General features: G+C 40.4%; 1 protein-coding gene and 1 long non-coding RNA gene across 2 annotated transcripts in view; one reads left to right on the top strand and one right to left on the bottom strand.

Annotated features, from left to right (window-relative positions):
* Positions 1-21224, bottom strand: part of LOC115376199 (Fc receptor-like protein 6) — a 47517-nt gene that overhangs the window by 20861 nt on the left and 5432 nt on the right. The window contains exons 2-3 of the mRNA XM_030075691.1: positions 5059-5304; positions 3816-3998 (exon numbers count right to left, since the gene is read on the bottom strand). Coding sequence (XP_029931551.1) covers positions 3816-3998; positions 5059-5266 — 391 coding nt within the window. The 5' untranslated portion in view covers positions 5267-5304. The remainder of the gene's footprint in view (positions 1-3815; positions 3999-5058; positions 5305-21224) is intronic.
* Positions 12629-14391, top strand: LOC115376904 (uncharacterized). The gene is made up of 3 exons (XR_003929868.1): positions 12629-12654; positions 12759-12878; positions 14372-14391. It is a non-coding gene; the product is annotated as an uncharacterized LOC115376904 (long non-coding RNA).

Genomic DNA, 21224 nt, shown 5'->3' with positions numbered 1-21224 from the left:
GAGCAAGAGAGACAAAACAAGTCTTGAAATGCAGAAAAAAGAAGGAGAAAAAGAGAAAGAAGAGGACAAACGTCTCAGTTTAGATGCCAAGAAAGATCAGGAGAGGAGAAATAGAGAACACGAGAATCAGCAACAGAAGACAGAGAAAGCACTTTTGCTGAGCAAAGAAGCTGAAAGTACAGGAATTATGGAAAAGAAGGTCAAAGCAAAGGAAGAACAAATCAGTGATAACTTGGAGGAGATAAATAAACAGAAGGATGAGACAGAGAGGAAGCTTCAGGCAGAGAAGTGCAAACCAACAGAGAGAGCCGACCTCAAAATGAAGGGAGAAGCAGCAGAGAGTGAAAACCCACAGCTCAAGAAAGAGACAGAGTCTCAGGCAAAGGAAGAGCAGAGGGTAAAACCTCTGGAAAGTCATGATGAGCTCACCGAGCAGCAGGAGAAATCCCACATGGATTTCCATAAGATAGAAGCAGAGCATCAGACAGAGCTACAGGACAGTGCTGGAAGAGCTGAAACACAGCAAATACAGAGGACAGATCTGGACAGCAGACAGCAGAAAACTGCCACATCTATATGTGAAAACAGAGAAGCTAAGTTTCAGACTGGCAGTGACAACGAGACACACAGAGAAAAAAGAACAGTGACTGATCTGGACAAGAAAGATGCAAAATCTGAGGAAGAGCTGCAGAAGAAGGAGAACAAACCAGAACATGTAGACAAAGATCAGTCAGTGAGTAGGGAAAAGACAGACCCCAAAAAGCAGAAAGAGGCAGAGAAAAAGCAAGATGGAGGAAAAAAGACTGAACTGGAAAAAAATGTGGACAAACTTGATGAACAGCCACAGAAGACAGAGAAGGCAGTGGGCAGCAAAGAGGATGAAGAAACTAAAATGCCAAAACAGAAGATGGAGGCTGACAGCCAGAAGGAGCAAATCAGTGTGAAACTGGTGGAAGCAGAGAAACAGAGTCATGAGAGAAAGGAAATTGACCTGAAATTACATCAAAAAATAGCAGGAACAGAAAAGAAAGAGCTCCAACAACAAAAAGAGCTACAGGAAAGACAGGCAATCAAGGAAAGAGAAACCAAATCCTTAAGTAACAATGAAGAAATGAGGTTTCAGCTGGAAGCAGAAAAACATACAGAGCAGCTTGTGGTAGAAAGTTGGACAAAGGAAGAAAAGTGGGGAAATGGGAAAGAAAAAAACCTGAAGGAGCAAATCAGTGAGCAACTGGAGGAGACACAGAGACAGATGGAGAGAGAGAGGACTGAACTCAAAATCCACCAAGAAGCAAAAGAGAGAAAAAATGAAAATCAACAGGAGACAGTCACAGATGAGGAGAAAATGGATGTTGAGGAATCCCCAAACTATCCCAGTGAGGTGCAAACGGACATGATGGAATATCAAAACTACTCCTGTGAGGAACAAACAGATGTGAAAAAATCCCAAACCATTGGAATGAGGAGAAATTGGATGCAGAGGAATCCAAAAACCATTGGAATCAGGAGAAATTGGATGCAGAGGAATCCAAAAACCATTGGAATGAGGAGAAATTGGATCAGGAGAAACCCCAAAAACACTCAAATGTTTAGAAATTTGATCTGGAATAATCCAGAAATAATTGGATTTAGGAGAAATTTGATCAGGAGAAAAAAAAAAAAAAATTAAATAGCAGAAATTCGGATGTGGAGGATTCCTTAACGCATTAGATGAAGAGAAAAGCAAAGCAGCGAGAACACTGAGGTCACTGAGGGACGAGCTGACTCTCACCTTCCTCAGGAGGAAGACATCGTGCTGAAGGGCTGAGAGCAGGAGGCAAACAGATTTAGTGATCAATGATCAATAACACATGGTCAATTAAAAGAATCACAGAACTTACAAGCATTAAAAACAGAATTCAATTGCATGTTCATCTCTCTTCACATTATCTATTTAACATTACAGCAACAAGTATCACACATCAGAAAGTAATAATGTGTTAACAGGCTGCACATGTAGTTTAATGCTGGAATTTCTTGTCCGCACTCCCAGCGCTTGTGTTTCAGTTTCAGAAACAGCAAATACAATTATTATTTACAACAGAAGTTAAACTCTGTGATGCTTTCAGTGTCTTTATATGATGACTTTTGAATGCTGAACTTATTTACTTTATTTTATTTTGTATTTGTTCCCAGCGATTATGATGATTGCAGTGTGACATCAGCTTCATGTGATGTGAAATCATGTAATTAAAAAAAATGAAAAGTGGCATCACTGTAAATAATAATAATAATAAAAAAATGTAAATGTGTCAATAAATGATCATATTTGTCTAAAAATTCTGGGTGTCCTGGTGGGTAAAGACCCAAAGAAATTGAGTCCCAGAGGGGCTTTAAAGCTTCTCAACAAAATGAGGAATAGTTTATTTTCAGTATAATATAATTCAGTACAAAATTTTTACAAAAGTATGCGTAATTATTGTTAAGTTTTAACTTTTTTAAGCTTTAAATGTGTTTATCAGTGCTGGCAGTGAATGACAACTAAACAATTTGATACTTAACCCTAAACTAAATATCTTTTCATGTGGGTGGCAGCTGGTCTTTTCCTCGGCTGAAGAGGAAACAGCAGAACAGATCAGGCTGATTGTTGAAGTTTATCTCATTTGTGCAGCTCCTCTGCAGGAGGTTCATCAGTCTCTGTACTGTTTGGTCTTTCTCATAGTGCCGCTTGTCCTGACGTGTGAGATCTCTCTGCAGGACACATTTCAGACAGTTTCAGTTAATATCAGCATCCAAAACAGTGCAGTTGTTTCCAGCTCGGGGTCAACGTGGTCTGAACTGTTAGAGCGCTACAACAAACCCTCAGCCTCTATTCAGAGAGGCGTAGAGACGCTGTGGTTATTCTGCAGAGGGCTTATATAGACGCTTTGCATGTATCAATATATAGACACACCTGAGAAAAACTGGTGCAGTTAAAAAAATCTAAATCTAAATCTGACTTAACCCGTGAGAATCTTAATTTCCTGTTACAGACACTATACATCACTGACCTGTTTGACCCTTTATGAGAGGAACTTCCAAAGTCAATAGAGGAATGAACACACATTCAGCACAATAGATAACAGCATATATCTCTATCTGAACAGATAGATACATGAGTGTGTTGTAATGTTGCTGCACCTCTGCATTTCCCACAGTGAAGCAGCCCGATCACCAGCAGCACAGCCATCAATAAACAGGTGGCCACAGTCCTTATCACGAAGACATGAACAGAGCTGTCAGTGTCTTCATGAAGTGCTGAAAGATAATAGAGAATGTGTACTGTCATACTGAGACAATTACAATTTTAATTCTGCAATATTCAAAAAAAGCAATATAAATGTGCCAATTCGCCGTTACAGGAAAAACTAGAGATTTCGTTGTGAAGTCAAAAACCACATTAGCCATGTGGAGTACCTGGCACGCTGCTTGCAAAGCTCCACTGTGCAGAAACGTTCTGATATCGACCTGCAAGGGAAAGCAAATTTTAATCCTCCCTTCTGTCTTGCATGCACACAAACTACAGAGACTGTAGATGGTGGACTAGTGCTCTTGCTTCTGTCACACTTTTGTTCTTACATTTAAGTGTTATAGGAATGGAAAATTTCTATCAGGCATCAAACAACAGGTCTCAACACTAGCAGGTACACAGCCTCATTGATCATCTGCAGGAAACTAGGCCATGCAAAAAGCAAATTATTCATTTAATTTTGTTTGAAAGGACTGATCCTCACCTCTGACAGCCAGCCAGCTCTCTGGTGACTCCTCAGTTTCAGAGATGCTGCACTTGTAGAAACCTTCGTCAGACTTGGAGACACTGTGGATGGTCGTCTCTCCTGTGGAACCGTTCCCAAAGTGGAAGCCATCTTTATAGAAATCAGCTGTGAGGTTGGAGGGAGTCGTCTTGGTTTTACAGCGCAGAGTGACATCACTTCCCTCCATCACAGGGAGGACAGGACTCTCCAGGATCACAGAGCCACCTGATCAACATTAGTTGCATTTTAATTCATGGTAAACTTGATTTTTATCAATGAAATTCATATTATACATCAGAATATTGGTAAACTGGTAAAAATGTGTAAAAGTAGCTTCTTTTTTCACCCAAAACAGACAACACAGACATAGAATAACTACAATCAAACTCTTTAGTTACTGTCAACACACCAGTGACAGTGATGTTGACAGTGAAGCTCCTCATTCCCATCTCATTCTCACACCAGTATTTCCCACTGTCTGCTGCTGTGTAGGCATTCTCCACGGTGCAGGAGGCTCCAGATGACAGCTCCCCTTCAGGGGCACATTTCTTTATTGTTTTGTTGATCTCCCTTATCACTCTCCATCCAGAGGAGCCACCGAGCCCCTCACAATTAAAAGAGGCAGGTTCGTATTCGAAAAGCTGCAGTCGGTTTGGATTGACACTAAGAAAAGCTGCATCTGAGAGAAAGAATAATAGAGTTATATTAGGATCTGTTCTCAAATCAAATATCCACCATCTGAAAAGTGATGACCATCCTTACAAAATAATAGACTGCACAGAATCAGCACAAATTGGTTTACTTGTACCTTAGATAGGATGTTGATAATTTTAGTTATTGGTTGACAAAACAGAGATTTATTGATTGGATCCTTCAGCTTTATATGTACTTAATAACTCCACCCGCTATCACATCTGTGTCTCAACTTACTGACAGTTTGCATTCATGTACTCAGCCAATCACAGCAAGCCTGCACTTCCTTATGGGAGGAGCCCCTACAAAAGGACATGGGGAGAGGCAGGGCGTAACTGAGGACAAACAGCCTGCTGCTGTGTGTAAGCTGCCAAAGGTGGAAGTGATGCATTCATGGACCTCGCTGCTGCTGCCTTGGCTGTTTTGATCACAGCCCCTATGAGCCAAACTTCCTTTATAGGGACAGTTGAGACAATTATACGAATACATGTGATGGAAAAGCCCATGGAAGTCCATTAGACCCTATGGGCTTGAGAGGCTCTCTGTGATCCTAGATCTGGAATTACTGCTCATAACTTTCATAAATTCTCACCTCTGACAGCCAGCCAGCTCTCTGGTGATTCTCCAGAGTCTGAGATGCTGCACTTGTAGAAACCTTCATCAGACTTGGAGATACTGTGGATGGTCGTCTCTCCTGTTGAGCTGCTCCTGATGAAGACGCCATCTTTATAGAAATCAGCTGTGAGGTTGGAGGGAGTCGTCTTGGCTTTACAGCGCAGAGTGACATCACTTCCCTCCATCACAGGGAGGACAGGACTCTCCAGGATCACTGAGCCAGCTGATCAACATGAGTTTTGTAACATTTTTTTGTTGAGTAAAATACCTTTGTTAAGTAATCGAAACATAGGATCTGGAGTTATTTCAGGTGGAAGAAATAAGTGTAATAGGTATTGACTTCCCATCATGTTAACATGGCTCATTCTATCCTTAATTAACTCCAAAGTCCCTTGTAAATGCGTTTAACTTCAACTCTATACATTGACCTCCTCAGTAACTACAAACATACCAGTGACTGTGATGCTGACAGCATTGCTTCTCTGTCCCTTTTCATTCTCACACCAGTATTTTCCACTGTCTACTACCGGATAGGCAGCTTCAATGCTGCAGGAAGCCTCATTTGACGTCTCCCAGTCAGGTGCACACAGCTTAACTATTCTGTTAGTCATCCTCATAACTCTCCATCCAGAAGAACCATCAAGCTCCTCACAACTGAACAAGACTTCTTCGTATTCAAAGTGCTGCAGTCGGTCTGGAAAAACACGAAGCAAAGCTGGAGCTGTCAGAAAGAGAGAACCAGAGATATTGTATTATGATATTTGTTCTCAAATTAAATCTAAACTGTTTGAGAAGTGATGCCTACAAAATAATAATAAAACACAAAAAGGCACAAAACACTAAGTAGTTTAACTGTGATAAATACTAACTAAAGGTACTGTTTTTTCAAGGCTAGATCCTATATATTATTGACAGATTCGAATGAAGATGAGGATTTTTGCCATGCAGCTAGTAAGGGTCCATATGTTCACCTTTTCAACTCTTTACTGATATATTTCAAAGTTTATCGGCTGGCATGCCATAACATGTGGTGAGCACATTCCTGCTCCACAGAAGATGAACCCTGTCCTTTCCAGTGACCACATAATCATTCCATCTAGTGCCACTATCAGGCCCAATTTTGGTTTGTATACATTATCTCAGAATCTTTTGGGTAGATTATGGTGAAATTTTATAAACACATTCATGCTCCTCAGAGGGTGAACCCTGTCATGTTTTAGTGACCACATGACCTTCCCTCTAGTGCAGCCCTCATGCAGCGTATCCTGAAATCTATTCAACAGATTTTCATTTGGTGAGCACATTCACGCTCCTGAGAGGATGAACCCTGTCATTTCTGGTGATCTCATGACCTTTTCTCTAGTGTCAAACTGCAGTCAAACAGTCTACTTTGCACACAAGATGTCACAACTTGATGTCATGATATTTGGTGATTGCAGCCACGCTCCGCAAAGGAAGACTCCTGTTGATTGTGGTGACCCTGTGAGCTTTCTTCTAGCGCAACCTTCAGCCCAAACATTTGACATGCACATGACATGTCTGTAAATGTAATGGATGGACTGCCAGGTATTCATGCTTACCAGAAAATGAACCTTTTCAGTTTTGGTGTCACTGTCACCTTTCCTCTAGTGCCACCCTTAGTTCAAAATTTCAAAATTGAGTGAATAAAGGTAATGCAAAAAGCCCAAAAAGTCAGTTGTGTGAGCAGTTATTTTAAAGCGACTTACTGCTGTTCTGAGCAAAGTAACCACGGTGAACTTGTGCAAGCAGCAGCATCAACACATTCATCACTGGAGAGCCAAAAGAAAAGAGATGGATGGTTATATGAAGATAAATGTCTTTGTGCTGTAAGCACAATATATTCATGCTGAAAATTATAGCTTTTCCATCTATCTCACTGTTTCACTTCTTTCTAACATCACACTGTAGGGATGCTGCATGCTTGTTAGATCTATTGACCTCTCAGCCTTGTAATCATTAATATTAAAGGCTTGAAATGTTGGTAATTTTGTGAGGAAATTTTGTGAAAAATACCTGAAATGTAAGAATGCAATTTAGATACTCATGAACTCTGATGGATGTTCTCAAAAACGTCTTTCTTGTTACTTGTTCTGGCAGAAAGGCTTCATCAAAGTTAGAGTCAAAAGATTTTAAATTTACTGACAGAGGCCTAAAATGCAAATGTAATGCACAGCAATGTGACAGAATGCACTCAAACAGATCCTCAGTTGCTTCAACAGCCAGACACAAAACAATACACAAAAAGGTGTATGAGATCTGTAAAACATTATGGCGATGCTTTAAGTATCAGCATCTGAAATTCTGATGAGCTTTGTTTCGACTGATCGCACCTGAACCTCACAGAAAAATGTAAAGAGAGAGAGACAGTACTCACCCAGTGTGAGGCAGACAGCTGTGACCTCCATGCTGTCTTGCTGCTGACTGTCTGAGCGTCAGACTGAACATCAGCTCAGACCTGATGGAGGGGAGGACCTCCTCTTCCTGTGCAGCTCATCTCTGGTTTTGACGTGACAGCAGGTTGCAATCTGTGATGGGTAAGAAAATGTGCAAAAATACATGAACGTTAGCCATCAAAAATCCTGCCAGAGCTCTAATGTGACCTGGACTACAAGCACATTTAAAAGCATGGCCACACTGATTTTAAATTATAAGTAAACAGACAGGACTGAACATGCTGATAGTGTTTAAAATAAGATGTGCACATTTACAACACTGACAGACTAGAAGGCCTGCCAAACAGCCGTAAACATGAGCAGAAATTACCTCAGGTGACCAGGTGAGGGAAGGGTGTGCTGTGTTTTTTTTTTTTTTTTATCACCTGGTTGAGCCTCCCTGAAGCCACTCCACGATACAACAAGAGGTACGTGTGCTTTTCAAAATACATTAAATTCCTACCCTAAATTTTTCCTTCCTGTAACATTTCATTCAAATGAATTTGCTACTTGTCATGCCTGCATTTCAAAAATGATTTTATTGTTTCAAGTAAGTATTATACTATATTGTACTCTTAAGCAACAGGTGAAAGTGAAACTCAAACACTGTGACGTTCTCACTGACAGTGAAGGTCATACATACTTTAGAGGCAAGAGAACAGTTTCTTTTTTATTAAATCTGGAGAACGGGTCACCCAAACTGCCTTGGGTGACCCAAGCTGCCTTGGGTGACCCAAGCTGCCTTGGGTGACCCGTGACTGGATTCACAGTCCATTGAACAACATTAAACATTAAATTAATTTGTCAAAGGTGACGGATATGACAGTATAGCAGGAACCAGCAGAGGGTGCTGCTGATCTGTGCCTCTGTTTCTTCACTCAGCACGGTGGCTGTAGATGCCCCCAGGTAGAGTGACAGTCACCATTTGGTGGATACTGTGGATTGATCTCATTTTAATTGATCACCTTTCTATCTGGGCCTGTTAATTTCTTAAAAAAATCTGATCCAAAAGTCTATTATTGATGATAGATAGATAGATAAATAGATAGATCCTTCTGTTAATTAATATGCTCTAATTTTTATTGTGAAACTAATTTGAAGTCTTAATTTCTAAGCAGCCCCGGGCTTTGAGTAATTATAAAGGGTGACATTTTTAATAAACCCTTAGTAATAATTTTATTTTTTGTTTTTTTCTGTTAGCTGTGATTTTATAGTTAATTAGTCTAGTTTTTGCATCCCTTTGTTTTTTTCCCCTTGTTTTTGGTTGTACATGTTGGATTGGATTTTGTAAAATGACCTCTGACAAGATATTTTTCTTTCCATATGGCCCTCCTGTGACCTCACACTTTACAAATGGTTTATGTCAGTTTTCAGATGTGAAAGATGCTTCACCTGAAGGACGGACTGGCCCTTCCCTGCCGGCTCAGTGTCTTCAGCATCTTGCTTTTCCATCACACTGTTGTCTTTCTTCTTCTGACACGCTCTTGTGCAGGTAACTTACAGCACACCATTAACACCTTGGTGTGTTTGTGTGTGTGTTATGCCTTTTGATGCAATATAATTATTTTAGAATAATGTCAACAATATACTATTGGGTCATTTCATATAAAATCAACCAATTAAAAAAAAAAAAAAAAATTCCTTCATGACCCCGATTTTTTCCACAACATATTTTCTTAGTTACAACTCCACAAAGTATGTAAGGGTAAGTAAAAATTTGGTGCTTTTTTTTTTTATTCACGTTTTTTTTCCTAGCATTTTTAAGCCCTCTTAGCATCATTTCTAATAGAGATAGCCATATGACATTTTCTGGGCTGCAAAACACACTAGAGTTCTGTTCAAAACCACAGCCGAATCAATTTTACAACCCAGGTGTCAAAATCTGAAGCCAGAATCTGTTTTTTCTTCAAAACAATTTTTTTTCTGTGACCAACTCTGAGCATCAATATCTTGGGAAAAATTAAAGTTTCAGCAGCAAAACTAGACCAGTTTAATGTCTGTGACACAGGGTGATAGAAACAAGCATTGTATCCTGGAGATTTTTACCACAAAAAATGCAACTTTATTTCAGAGAAATACAAATGACCATAAAATGACTATGATCCACAGAAACAATGCCAATGCTTTGCATTGCCATCAGGACAGACACTGTGCCTTTATTTCTAGCCCTGTCTGCTGTGACCCTCCAACATCACAGCTCCAGTTACATTGTGAATGTGTTGGACGCTACAGCTCCCACTGGGTTGCTGTGTTTTGTTAATAGCCTTGTCTCACAGCAGGAATTATATTGTTTCTTCCCAGGTCAGTATCAGTTGATTGGTCCACCGCAGCCAATAGTGGCGATACTTGGTGGTGACATCATCTTGCCGTGCCACCTGGAACCTGCCATGGATGTTGCCGCCAGGACAGTGGAGTGGTCGAGACCCGACCTGGAGCCCAGATTCGTCCATGTGTGGCGTAATGGTCAGGACCTTTTGATACAAAAAAATCCATCATATGAGCGAAGAACATCATTGTCTATTGACAAACTGAAGCATGGTGACATTTCCCTAAAACTCTCTGGAGTGAAAGTCTCTGATGAGGGAAGATACAGATGCTTCATCCCTTTACTGGGTACAGAATCTGCGGTAGAGCTTGTTGTTGATGGTAAGTGAGCATGTTCATTGTTTATTCTATAGAGCCAGACTACTCATCAGTTTTATACTTTTGGAACCCGTGTCATCGGGGATTAAAGGTCTTTGTCAAAGGCAGTACTAAGGTAGGTAAAATAGGAGAGAACATTATCTTTAAACTTTCAACAGGCAGGAAATTTACAGAGAAAAAATGATGTAGAATTAGATTAAAACTTTCATTTTCATTGACTAAAAGCACTTTATTTTCTGTAGTCAAAACTAAAACTAGGGAAATTCAAATGATTAAAAAATGACTAAAACTTAAATGCATTTTAGTCAGAAGACAAAGCCCGAGAGTATCTCACAGTTGTTGATGGTATCCTGGAGGCTTTTACCACAAAAAAGAAACTTTATATCGCAGAAATACAAATGACTATTGAAATAATCACGATCCACAGAAACAATTCCAATGGAAAGGCAATCAGGACAAATTACATGACACCACCACAATTTAAAGTGATGTGCCACCACCAACAGACATTAGGTCAAGGCACCAAAACTACTTGGTTAAGGTCCTGGAAACGTCATGGTTGGTGGTAGTAATCTAAAGTTAAGAAATTGACATTTAACACGAGGCTTGGTTAGGTTTTGGCACCAAAACCATCTGGTTATGGTTAGGGAAAGGTGATGGTTGTTGTCAACAGAGTAAAGTTGCAAGTTTTAGCAAGCTAATGTTGTAAATATGAACTGATCACTTTCGTCTCACCTCGAACTGTGTTTGAGTCCGGACTGAAAGTGGTAGTCATGTTGATTGAACCACCAGCCGCCACATCAACCTCCTTACAGAACTTTTTTACTCTTTCTAACTCTTTATACTATCACTAATTCATGTATCCAACAAGATGATGGATACTAGTTGACTTTGAGCTGGCACTGTTATGTACTGTAGCCTACAACACATGTGCAGTAAAATCTGGCCTGTGTTTCGAGAAAGGCTTTAAATTTGGTGCATTTCATGCTGTGATCCTCCATCATCACAGCTTCAGTTACATCGTGAATATGTTGGATGCCACAGCTCCAACTGTGTCTCTGTGTTTTGTTAATAGCCTTGTCTCACAGCAGGAATTGTATTGTTTCTTCCCAGGTCAGTATCAGTTGTTTGGTCCACCTCAGCCAATAGTGGCGATACTTGGTGGTGACATCATCTTGCCGTGCCACCTGGAACCTGCTGTGGATGTTGCCGCCAGGACAGTGGAGTGGTCGAGACCCGACCTGGAGCCCAGATTTGTCCATATGTCCCTTAATGGTCAGGACCTTGTGATACAAAAACACCCATCATATGAGCGAAGAACATCGTTGTTTACTGACAAACTGAAGCACGGTGACATTTCCTTAAAACTCTCTGAAGTGAAGCTCTCAGATAAAGGAAGATACAGATGCTTCATCCCTTTACTGGGTACAGAATCTGCGGTAGAGCTTGTTGTTGTTGGTAAGTGAGCATGTTCATTGTTTTTTCAGCCAAAGATAGGTTTTATTCTATAGAGCCAGACTACTCATCAGTTTTATACTTTTGGAACCCTGTCACCAGGGATTAAAGGTCTTTGTCAAGGGCAGTAATATGGTAGGTAAGATAGGAGAGAACATTATCTTTAAACTATAAACAGGCAGGAGATTTACAGAGAAAAAAAATGATGTAGAATTAGATTAAAACTTTCATTTTCATTGACTAAGAGCACTTTATTTTCTGTAGTCAAAACAAAAACTAGGGAAATTCAATTCAAAATCAAAGCCAACACTACTACACTGCAGACAGTCCATTTATTTTGCACAGACTTTTTAGTGTCCATTAAACTAAATCATATTTCCAATAATAAGCAAACAAACAGCAGCATACTGAACCACGAATAACTACTGCTGCACATATTTGCCTCAGAAGTCAAACACTGTTTATGTTCTGAGCTGAACATTTGACTTGGCAACGATTGGTTCCTGTTTAAAGAACTGAACTCTGATTGGTTCCTACAATACATCTTATCCCCATTGACTGAAGAGCATGGTTCGCAAATGTGAGTTCTTTGCGGTACATTTAATGTGGAGATCTGCAAGTGCTCATCCTTAGTAAGTCTGATTTTTAAGGAGTTCTCTCAACTGTTTGCTGTGTCATGAATTGTTTTTCATTTTCCACTGAAAATATTGTTTGAAATCCCTCCTCCTCTCCCTCCTCATCAGGAAATGCCTCCTCTCCTGTCATCCACACGAGTAAAAGCAGCAGTGGAGTGGTTTTAGAGTGTGAAAGTAAAGGCTGGTACCCAGAGCCTGAGCTGTTTTGGCTGGACGCTGAGGGAAAGCTCCTCTCTGCTGGAGCTCCAGAGACAGTCAGAGGTCCTGATGGCCTCTATACTGTCAGCAGCAGAGTGACTGTGGAGAAGAGCCACAGCAACAGCTACACCTGCAGGGTTCAGCAGCTCAGCATCAACCAAGGCAGGGACACACACATCCACGTCCCAGGTCCGAAATGATTTATAACTGTAAAATGGGTCATGTATTAGCTTGAAACAGCCAATGTTTAGTTTCATATAAATGTCATGTTGTTCTGTGTTTTATCATTTCAGATGATTTCTTCATGGTTCCCCCTAACCCTGCTGTTCCTGTCGCCATCGGCTTGTTTGTTGTCTTCCTGTGTGTTGTTGCTGTTGTCTTTGTTGTGTGGAAATGGAGACGGAACAAAACAAGTGAGTCCCAAATTATTGCCCCAAGTCTTAATACCAAGTTCACAGTTCTTCAAAGGTTATAATGGCATGAAGTTATAATAATAACTTAATGGTCAGTGTTTCTTGTTGTACACTGTATATCATGTAGTAAACTGTAATTCCTCCCTGTGAAGCAGGTCAGATGTTTTAGCTTCACCTTGGCTTGTCTTCGGTTTGATACCTTTTCTTTGCAACATTGCATTCACATTAACTTCCACTGCCCCCTGTCTCTGTTTGCACAGAGACGAAGATGCACCACGAGGAAGGAGAAGAAGAAGAGAAGACCAGATTTTTACACGACGACACAGACAAGAAACAGAGAAAACACGAGAAAGAGACAAGAAAGTCAAGAAAGTCAAGAAAGAATGAACAGAAGTGTGTGAAAGAGAAATCTGACAAATCAACAGGACAGCAAAGGAAAATGGACAACCAGAGAGAGGAGACATGGAGACAGAGGGATGAGAACGAGACACAGATGAAGTCAGCGGAAGGAGAAACAACAGAGAGGGAGAGGGACAAGACAGACCTTAAAGACAAAGACAAAAATCTTTCAGAGGGAAACATGGATCTGAACAACAGTCAGGACAAGGCAGAACGTAAACGAGACAGAAAGCAACTCATGGCAGAGAGAAAGGAAAGGAAGGATATAAAAAAGAAAGAGACAAAACTTAAAGCAAAGCAACAGAATGAAGGGACCAGGTCAAAACACAAAATGGTGAATGCAGAAGGGATGGAGCAGAAAAAAGAAAGAGAAAAAGAGAAAGAAGATGACAAAAGGCTTGGTTTAGAGGCCAAGAAAGATCAGAAGAGGAGAAATAGAGAACCTGAGAAACAGCAACAGAAGACAGAGAAAGCACTTTTGCTGAGCAAAGAAGCTGAGAGTACAAGAATTATGGAAAAGAATATAGAAGCAAAGGAAGAACAAATCAGTGTTAGCTTGGAGGAGATAAAGAAACAGAAGGATGAGACAGAGAGGAAGGTTCAGGCAGAGAAGAGCAAAGCAACACAGAGAGCTGACCTCAAAATGCAGAAAGAAGCAGCAGATAGAGAAAACAAGAAAGAGACAAAGACAAAGAAAAAGAAAAAGACAAAAAAACAGAGGATAAAACCTCTGGAAAGTCATGATGAACTCACCGAGCAGCAGGAGAGATCCCACATGGATTTCCAAAAGAGAGAAGCAGAGCATCAGACAGAGCTACAGGACAGAGCTGGAAGAGCTGAAACACAGCAAATACAAAGGAAAGATTTGGACAGGAGACAGCGACAGCAGACAGCGACAGACAGCAGAGAAGTTAAGTTTCAGGCTGACAGAGACCAAGAGACATTCAGAGAAAATAGAACAGTGACTGATTTGGACAAGAAAAATGCAAAACCTGACGAAGAGCTGCAGAAGAAGGTGAACAAACCAAAACATATGGACAAAACACTTTTGGGACCAGAGAATCAAAGAGATCAACTCAAACTGGAAGAGACAGAGAGACAGAGGGAGGAGAACGAGAGGAAGGTTCAGTCAGTGAGTAGGGAAAAGACACAGAGTGAGAGGGACAAGACAGACCTCAAAATGCAGAAAGAGGCCAACCTGATCTCACAGAAATCCGTGAAATGAGCACGACCTCTTAACAACGCATTGCGTGCTCCTGGCACATAACCTGTTATAATTACGTCTGGCCACCACAGAAACAGCGTCCACTGAAAGTCAATTAGGATCCGTGTCGTATGGCCACCACGCAAACGCTGTCCACTGAAAGTCAATTTCACGTGGGTGGTAGTTCATAGATCCCGGAAGTGCAAATTTAATCAAAATAAAATAATAAAATAAAAAATAAAAAATCGCCAGTTTTCTAGACTAGGCCTACCATATTGACCCGCATAAAAGACGACCCTGATTTTAAGATGACCCCTCTTTTTCAAGACCATTTTTTGGAAAATAGGCTAGCCTACTTTTTATATGGACAAAATCTTGTTTGAATAAAAAAGCCACCGGCCTGCATCAGGCGGGTCGGCCACGGCACCGGCTGGTCCCGCGCCCACCCGGTCAGGTCTGCGGGATCTGACAGGTGAGCGGTCAGTGCCGCGGTCGGCCCGCCTGGTGCCATGGCCGGTAGGAGTAGTATCTAACATGGAAGGGCGCAAGCCAGTAATTTCGCCTAGGGCGGCACATAGGCAGAACCGCCACTGTATAGTTTATAATGTCATCATTTTCATATTTTTCTAGTCCACAAAAATCACATTTTAAGCCATTTTGAAATCAATGAACGAAATTTTATTTTAATCTGAAAAACACCGGCGTTACCAAGGCAACGCGCTTCATGCTACCTGGTGACTCCCGGCTTCTCGGCTTCAAAGACGTCACGCCGCGGGTGGTGGTTCATAGATCCCGGAAGTGCAAATTTAATCGGTATTCTGAAAAAAAGGTCTGATTATTAGCCATAACGTTGTAACCACCCAAGGCAGACTTACCACGAGCTATGACGATGTGTAACGATGGCATGTGTCCACAAGTCCCGTATAATATCAACTTTATTTTAAGAAAACGCGTTTTATTTGCGATATCATATCACGGAGAAGCACTACATTACCCATAATCCTAGTGTTTATCAGCGACGTGTCTGAATTGACAGCTTTCATCAATAAAGTCAATAAAATCTAATAAAGTGCATGAAAGTTGATAATGTGCTGATATGTTACGCCATTGAACACAACCCTTTCAGTCAGCGAAACAGAGCGGGTGGACAAACCGTGGAAACACGTCAAAAATAGCACTAATGATTTATATAGTCTATATATATATATATATATTTTTTTTTTTCATAACACATCTTTACTCGTGGTATAAACATAGGCTACATGTTAAGGTTATGCTTTTGCTGTTGAAAAACTACCGTATGTATGGTTTTTAAACCTAAATTCACAATGTTTATCCTAACCCGGAAGAGGGGTACCAGAACTACAATTCGTGCAGAGTTGCAACACACAGAGCTGTCCTGCGCCATAGCTTTTGTAGTTCTAACATGTTATGTCTATTATAGGAAGTGGTGATCACTAATTTTGCAATCTTAATCAAAGTTTTTGGGTGTGGGAAGAACGCCTGAATGGTCAGATTTTAATTTTTTTTTCTTAAGATAGTGAAATCATGTTTTTTCCATGTTTTGACACTAGTCGGTGGCGCCCCCTATTGGTTTGCCATCGGACATGATAGTAGAGGTCAAGAGCTTTCCAAAAATGTTGACCCCATGTCTGTGCCATTTTTTGTTGCTGCACTGTAAGCCTTTAAAAGTGTCTCAGGTGCAAGGTTCAAAGGGCACTAGTGGGGAGCAGGAACTGCCCACTGGTCTCACACTGAGATATGTTACTCCATAGGTCAAGACCTTTCAAATGATGTCTTCATTGTTGTTCTGTGACAAAGTTTGATTTTCATCGTGCTCCAAGCCAAGGCTGTCTCAGGTGTACATCTGCAGACCTCTTTTAGGGCCAAGCTTGATAAAATCAGTCAAACTTCTTTAAGGGGGTATGTAATGGCCAAATTTATTTAGAATATTGATGTTAGTCATATACACAGTCATACTTTTCAATTTGGACCATTTCAAAGCTTTTTTTCCCCATAAAATACTCAATGTTTCATATTTCAGATTTTCCCATTAACTTAATATGGCCACCTGAGACACTTTAAAAGGCTTACAGTGCAGCAACAAAAAATGGTACAGACATGGGGTCAACATTTTTGGAAAGCTCTTGACCTCTACTATCATGTCCGATGGCAAACCAATAGGGGGCGCCACCGACTAGTGTCAAAACATGGAAAAAACATGATTTCACTATCTTAAGAAAAAAAAAATTAAAATCTGACCATTCAGGCGTTCTTCCCACACCCAAAAACTTTGATTAAGATTGCAAAATTAGTGATCACCACTTCATATAATAGACATAACATGTTAGAACTACAAAAGCTATGGCGTAGTACAGCTCTGTGTGTTGCAACTCTGCACGAATTGTAGTTCTGGTACCCCTCTTCCGGGTTAGGATAAACATTGTGAATTTAGGTTTAAAAACCATACATACGGTAGTTTTTCAACAGCAAAAGCATAACCTTAACATGTAGCCTATGTTTATACCACGAGTAAAGATGTGTTATGAAAAAAAAAAAAAATATATCGTTAGTGCTATTTTTGACGTGTTTCCACGGTTTGTCGACCCGCTCTGTTTCGCTGACTGAAAGGGTTGTGTTCAATGGCGTAACATATCAGCACATTATCAACTTTCATGCACTTTATTAGATTTTATTGACTTTATTGATGAAAGCTGTCAATTCAGACACGTCGCTGATAAACACTAGGATTATGGGTAATGTAGTGCTTCTCCGTGATATGATATCGCAAATAAAACGTGTTTTCTTAAAATAAAGTTGATATTATACGGGACTTGTGGACACATGCCATCGTTACACATCCTCATAGCTCGTGGTAAGTCTGCCTTGGGTGGTTACAACGTTATGGCTAATAATCAGACCTTTTTTTCAGAATACCGATTAAATTTGCACTTCCGGGATCTATGAACCACCACCCACGGCGTGACGTCTTTGAAGCCGAGAAGCCGGGAGTCACCAGGTAGCATGAAGCGCGTTGCCTTGGTAACGCCGGTGTTTTTCAGATTAAAATAAAATTTCGTTCATTGATTTCAAAATGGCTTAAAATGTGATTTTTGTGGACTAGAAAAATATGAAAATGATGACATTATAAACTATACAGTGGCGGTTCTGCCTATGTGCCGCCCTAGGCGAAATTACTGGCTTGCGCCCTTCCATGTTAGATACTACTCCTACCGGCCATGGCACCAGGCGGGCCGACCGCGGCACTGACCGCTCACCTGTCAGATCCCGCAGACCTGACCGGGTGGGCGCGGTACCAGCCGGTGCCGCGGCCGACCCGCCTGATGCAGGCCGGTGGCTTTTTTATTCAAACAAGATTTTGTCCATATAAAAAGTAGCCTATTTTCCAAAAAATGGTCTTGAAAAAGAGGGGTCATCTTAAAATCAGGGTCGTCTTTTATGCGGGTCAATATGGTAGGCCTAGTCTAGAAAACTGGCGATTTTTTATTTTTTATTTTATTATTTTATTTTGATTAAATTTGCACTTCCGGGACCTATGAACTACCACCCACATGAAATTGACTTTCAGTGGACAGCGTTTGCGTGGTGGCCATACGACACGGATCCTAACTGACTTTCAGTGGACGCTGTTTCTGTGGTGGCCACACATAATTATAACAGGTTATGTGCCAGGAGCACGCAATGCGTTGTTAAGAGGTCGTGCTCACTTCACGGATTTCTGTGAGATCAGGTTGGTATGAAATGTAATAATGTCATCATGAAGAGTTTCCACACCCTCTGCTGGCTTTGAAATCAGAAGCACTACTGAGCATTTCAACACAAATTTCTGAATATCAGTCGGTACAGGTCATTATGAATCTCCACTTCAGAAATGGTGGGTTATAGAAGACGTGTATGTTAATATCTTGGACTACAAAACAAATTTAAAAATCACTAGTAAGTCTCAGGTCATTTAGGCACAAGGGAAAGTCAAAGTGTAGTTCTCACACACTGTGCATGACGGTAAAGCAGTGAGCAGCAGAGGGCGCTGTTGACCAGCCTGCCACATTACCCAGCACAACGGAGACAAGTCAACCAGTCACCTCTTCCTTTGGGCCAGTCACTAAAAAAAGGAGAAACCCACCTTCATATTGCAAATAAATAAGTGGATATGGAAAATACTAAAAAGCCAAAATAAAAGATGACCACAGAAGAGGAAATAAGATAAAGCCAATATAGACACATAAGAAAGATAACAACATAAGGTTTTAAAAAATAAGAATTGCCAAGGCCACCAAGGTAAGAGTATTCATGCAGGAGTGGTTGATAAATATTCTTTATTATCTTCTCAGATGGTTTCCTCCCAGCTACTCCTAGAGTCTTCCTGCGTTGTTGCAGTTCCCCTCGTTGTGTGTAGATCAGGGGTGTCAAACTCGTGCCATGGAGGGCCAAGAGGCTGCAGGTTTTCATTCCAACCAACAACTCCACCAGGTGATTTCACTGATCACCCTACCTCGAAACAGAGAGGCGGGACTAATCAATGAAATCACCTGGTGCAGTTGTTGGTTGGAATGAAAACCTGCAGCCTCTTGGCCCTCCATGGCACGAGTTTGACACCCTTGGTGTAGATGGAGACAAAACAAAACCAGAGTCACAGATTCATCTTTCTTCCTTGTTCATGTCAGCTTACAACAGCAGTTCTGTAATGGTTATAGTAATGTGTTCAATGTGTCCTGTACAAACAATTTGACCCTGTCCAATTCTTGAAAGTACAAAGTAAAGTATAGCATGGTGTGGAGTAGAAAAAATCATAATAAGTACCATCTTGTGTGTTGTTTGGAATTAAATACTTAATATTCTGTGGTAGCTTCTGAAAAGGCAGGTAAATGTCCTCCCTGACTTTATTTGGTAAATCAGTGGTTCTCAAACTGGGGGTCGGGACCCATCAGGGGCTTGTGAAATCATTTTTGGGTGATGCAAGATGATTAAGACGTAAGTGAAAGAAAAAAACTTTTTTTAATAGGCAAAATTATCATGATTATTTTTTCATTTGCTACTTTTTCTGGTTTCCTGTGAAATGCTGACTAGTTTTAAAATGTGACACCTCCTCTGATAATCAAGTAAGTGAAATGGTCATTCTGTAGGTTGACTGTTCACCACTTTGCTTATGCAGCCTGTGACGGGGTTGTTGCAAGAAGGTACTGGTTTGTTTTAAAGGGTCATGAGTCAAAAAGATTGAGAACACTGCAGTAGATGGCGCTGTATTTCCAGAAACATTCATACACTTACATTGTTGCTATGAGTTCCCCCTAACCTCAGAGGGGTTTGAACATGGCTGACTTTAACTGGTCACAACAGGTTGTAATACAACTGGGTTATAACTGCTTCAAGGCAAATGTTGGCTTTGTTATTAACCACGTAGTGACTATTTCAAAGATGCACCACCTGTGCTCTTGTGACCTCTTTCCTCCAGAACAGAAATAGAGATGTAGGAGAAAGAGCGAGGTGGTTTAAGTGTTCCTACCTCAAAAAAAACAAAACAAAGAGCACGCTTTTAAAAATAAAGCCTGATGCTGCATGATATTTTGAGCCCAGAGATGAAGACTGACGATGTGAAGCGCTGAGAAATGCTTTGAACAGCCCACAGATGTGCAGCACTTGTCGATCAAAATGACTTCCAGTTTAATGATACGCTTTTTCCCCCCGTGTCGAGCTTTCCAGAAAATGTTAAATTCATGTCTTTATGTCACTAAACTGATTTTTCTTGTCAGCTATTCAACTCACTAGCAAGGCTAGTAAATTAAGTAGACAACAATCAATAAAGCAACAAACGCTGAAGCTGGAAAGATAGTTTACTGACTATTGTTGATAAGTTTGAACATTTAATTTTACAGTTAATTTGAAATTTCCGCTACATATTTATGGAGTTTAATGGATGAAATATTTAACAGGACAGTTTCTGATGCCATCCACGCTACAAAGGTTTATTCTGATATTGAAGCAGTTTCAAATCGTACAAAACAAAGTTAAATGAATGTAAAATATACATTAATGACTTACAACGATGCCTACAAAAGTTATTCAGTTGTAGTATCAACACAATGTATTTTTTTACAGTTCTATACACTTTCATCTTTGTGCATGCAGCATAAATAAAGTCCTGCTCTCCCTCAGTTAGCCGTCTCTCCTTCAGCAACCTGTAACACACACAAGAAATGCAAACACAACAGACGTCAACTGGTGCAACAAAGGGTGTAAAAAATTAGCTTGCACTGCAAAATATTTCAACTGTAACAAGCTAATTAAGCTTTTTTTCGGCTGTAAAATATTGATAGCAAGAAAGTGAAATTTTAAAGTGTAAGAACATCTATGCTTTGAAATGATGACTAATGAATATCAAGCATGAATTCCAAATCGTATTTTTGAGAAATTGTCCTTGAAATTGTCCTTCTCATTTGACTTTAGTTCACTGTATGTTTTTAAAAATGCTGTTATAAGCGGTGCTCTCGTGGGTCAAATAATGGAGGCACATTCAAGTCAACTTGTCACCATGAGTTACAGTGTATGACAAGTTACCGCTCCTCCACCTTTCCTGCCTCTTTCTCATGCAGAAGACCCAAGGAAGTCGTTTGAGAAAAGAGTTTCAGATTGCTTTCACACCGACCATGTCTGGTCTGTTTAAATTAACCCATATCATGGTGTTTTTACTACATTAGACTATTGTGTGCAGAGAGGCGGGATCA

Source organism: Myripristis murdjan, chromosome 18, assembly GCF_902150065.1.
Source record: "Myripristis murdjan chromosome 18, fMyrMur1.1, whole genome shotgun sequence".
Taxonomy (NCBI): domain Eukaryota; kingdom Metazoa; phylum Chordata; class Actinopteri; order Holocentriformes; family Holocentridae; genus Myripristis; species Myripristis murdjan.
This window is presented reverse-complemented; position numbering and strand designations above follow the sequence as displayed.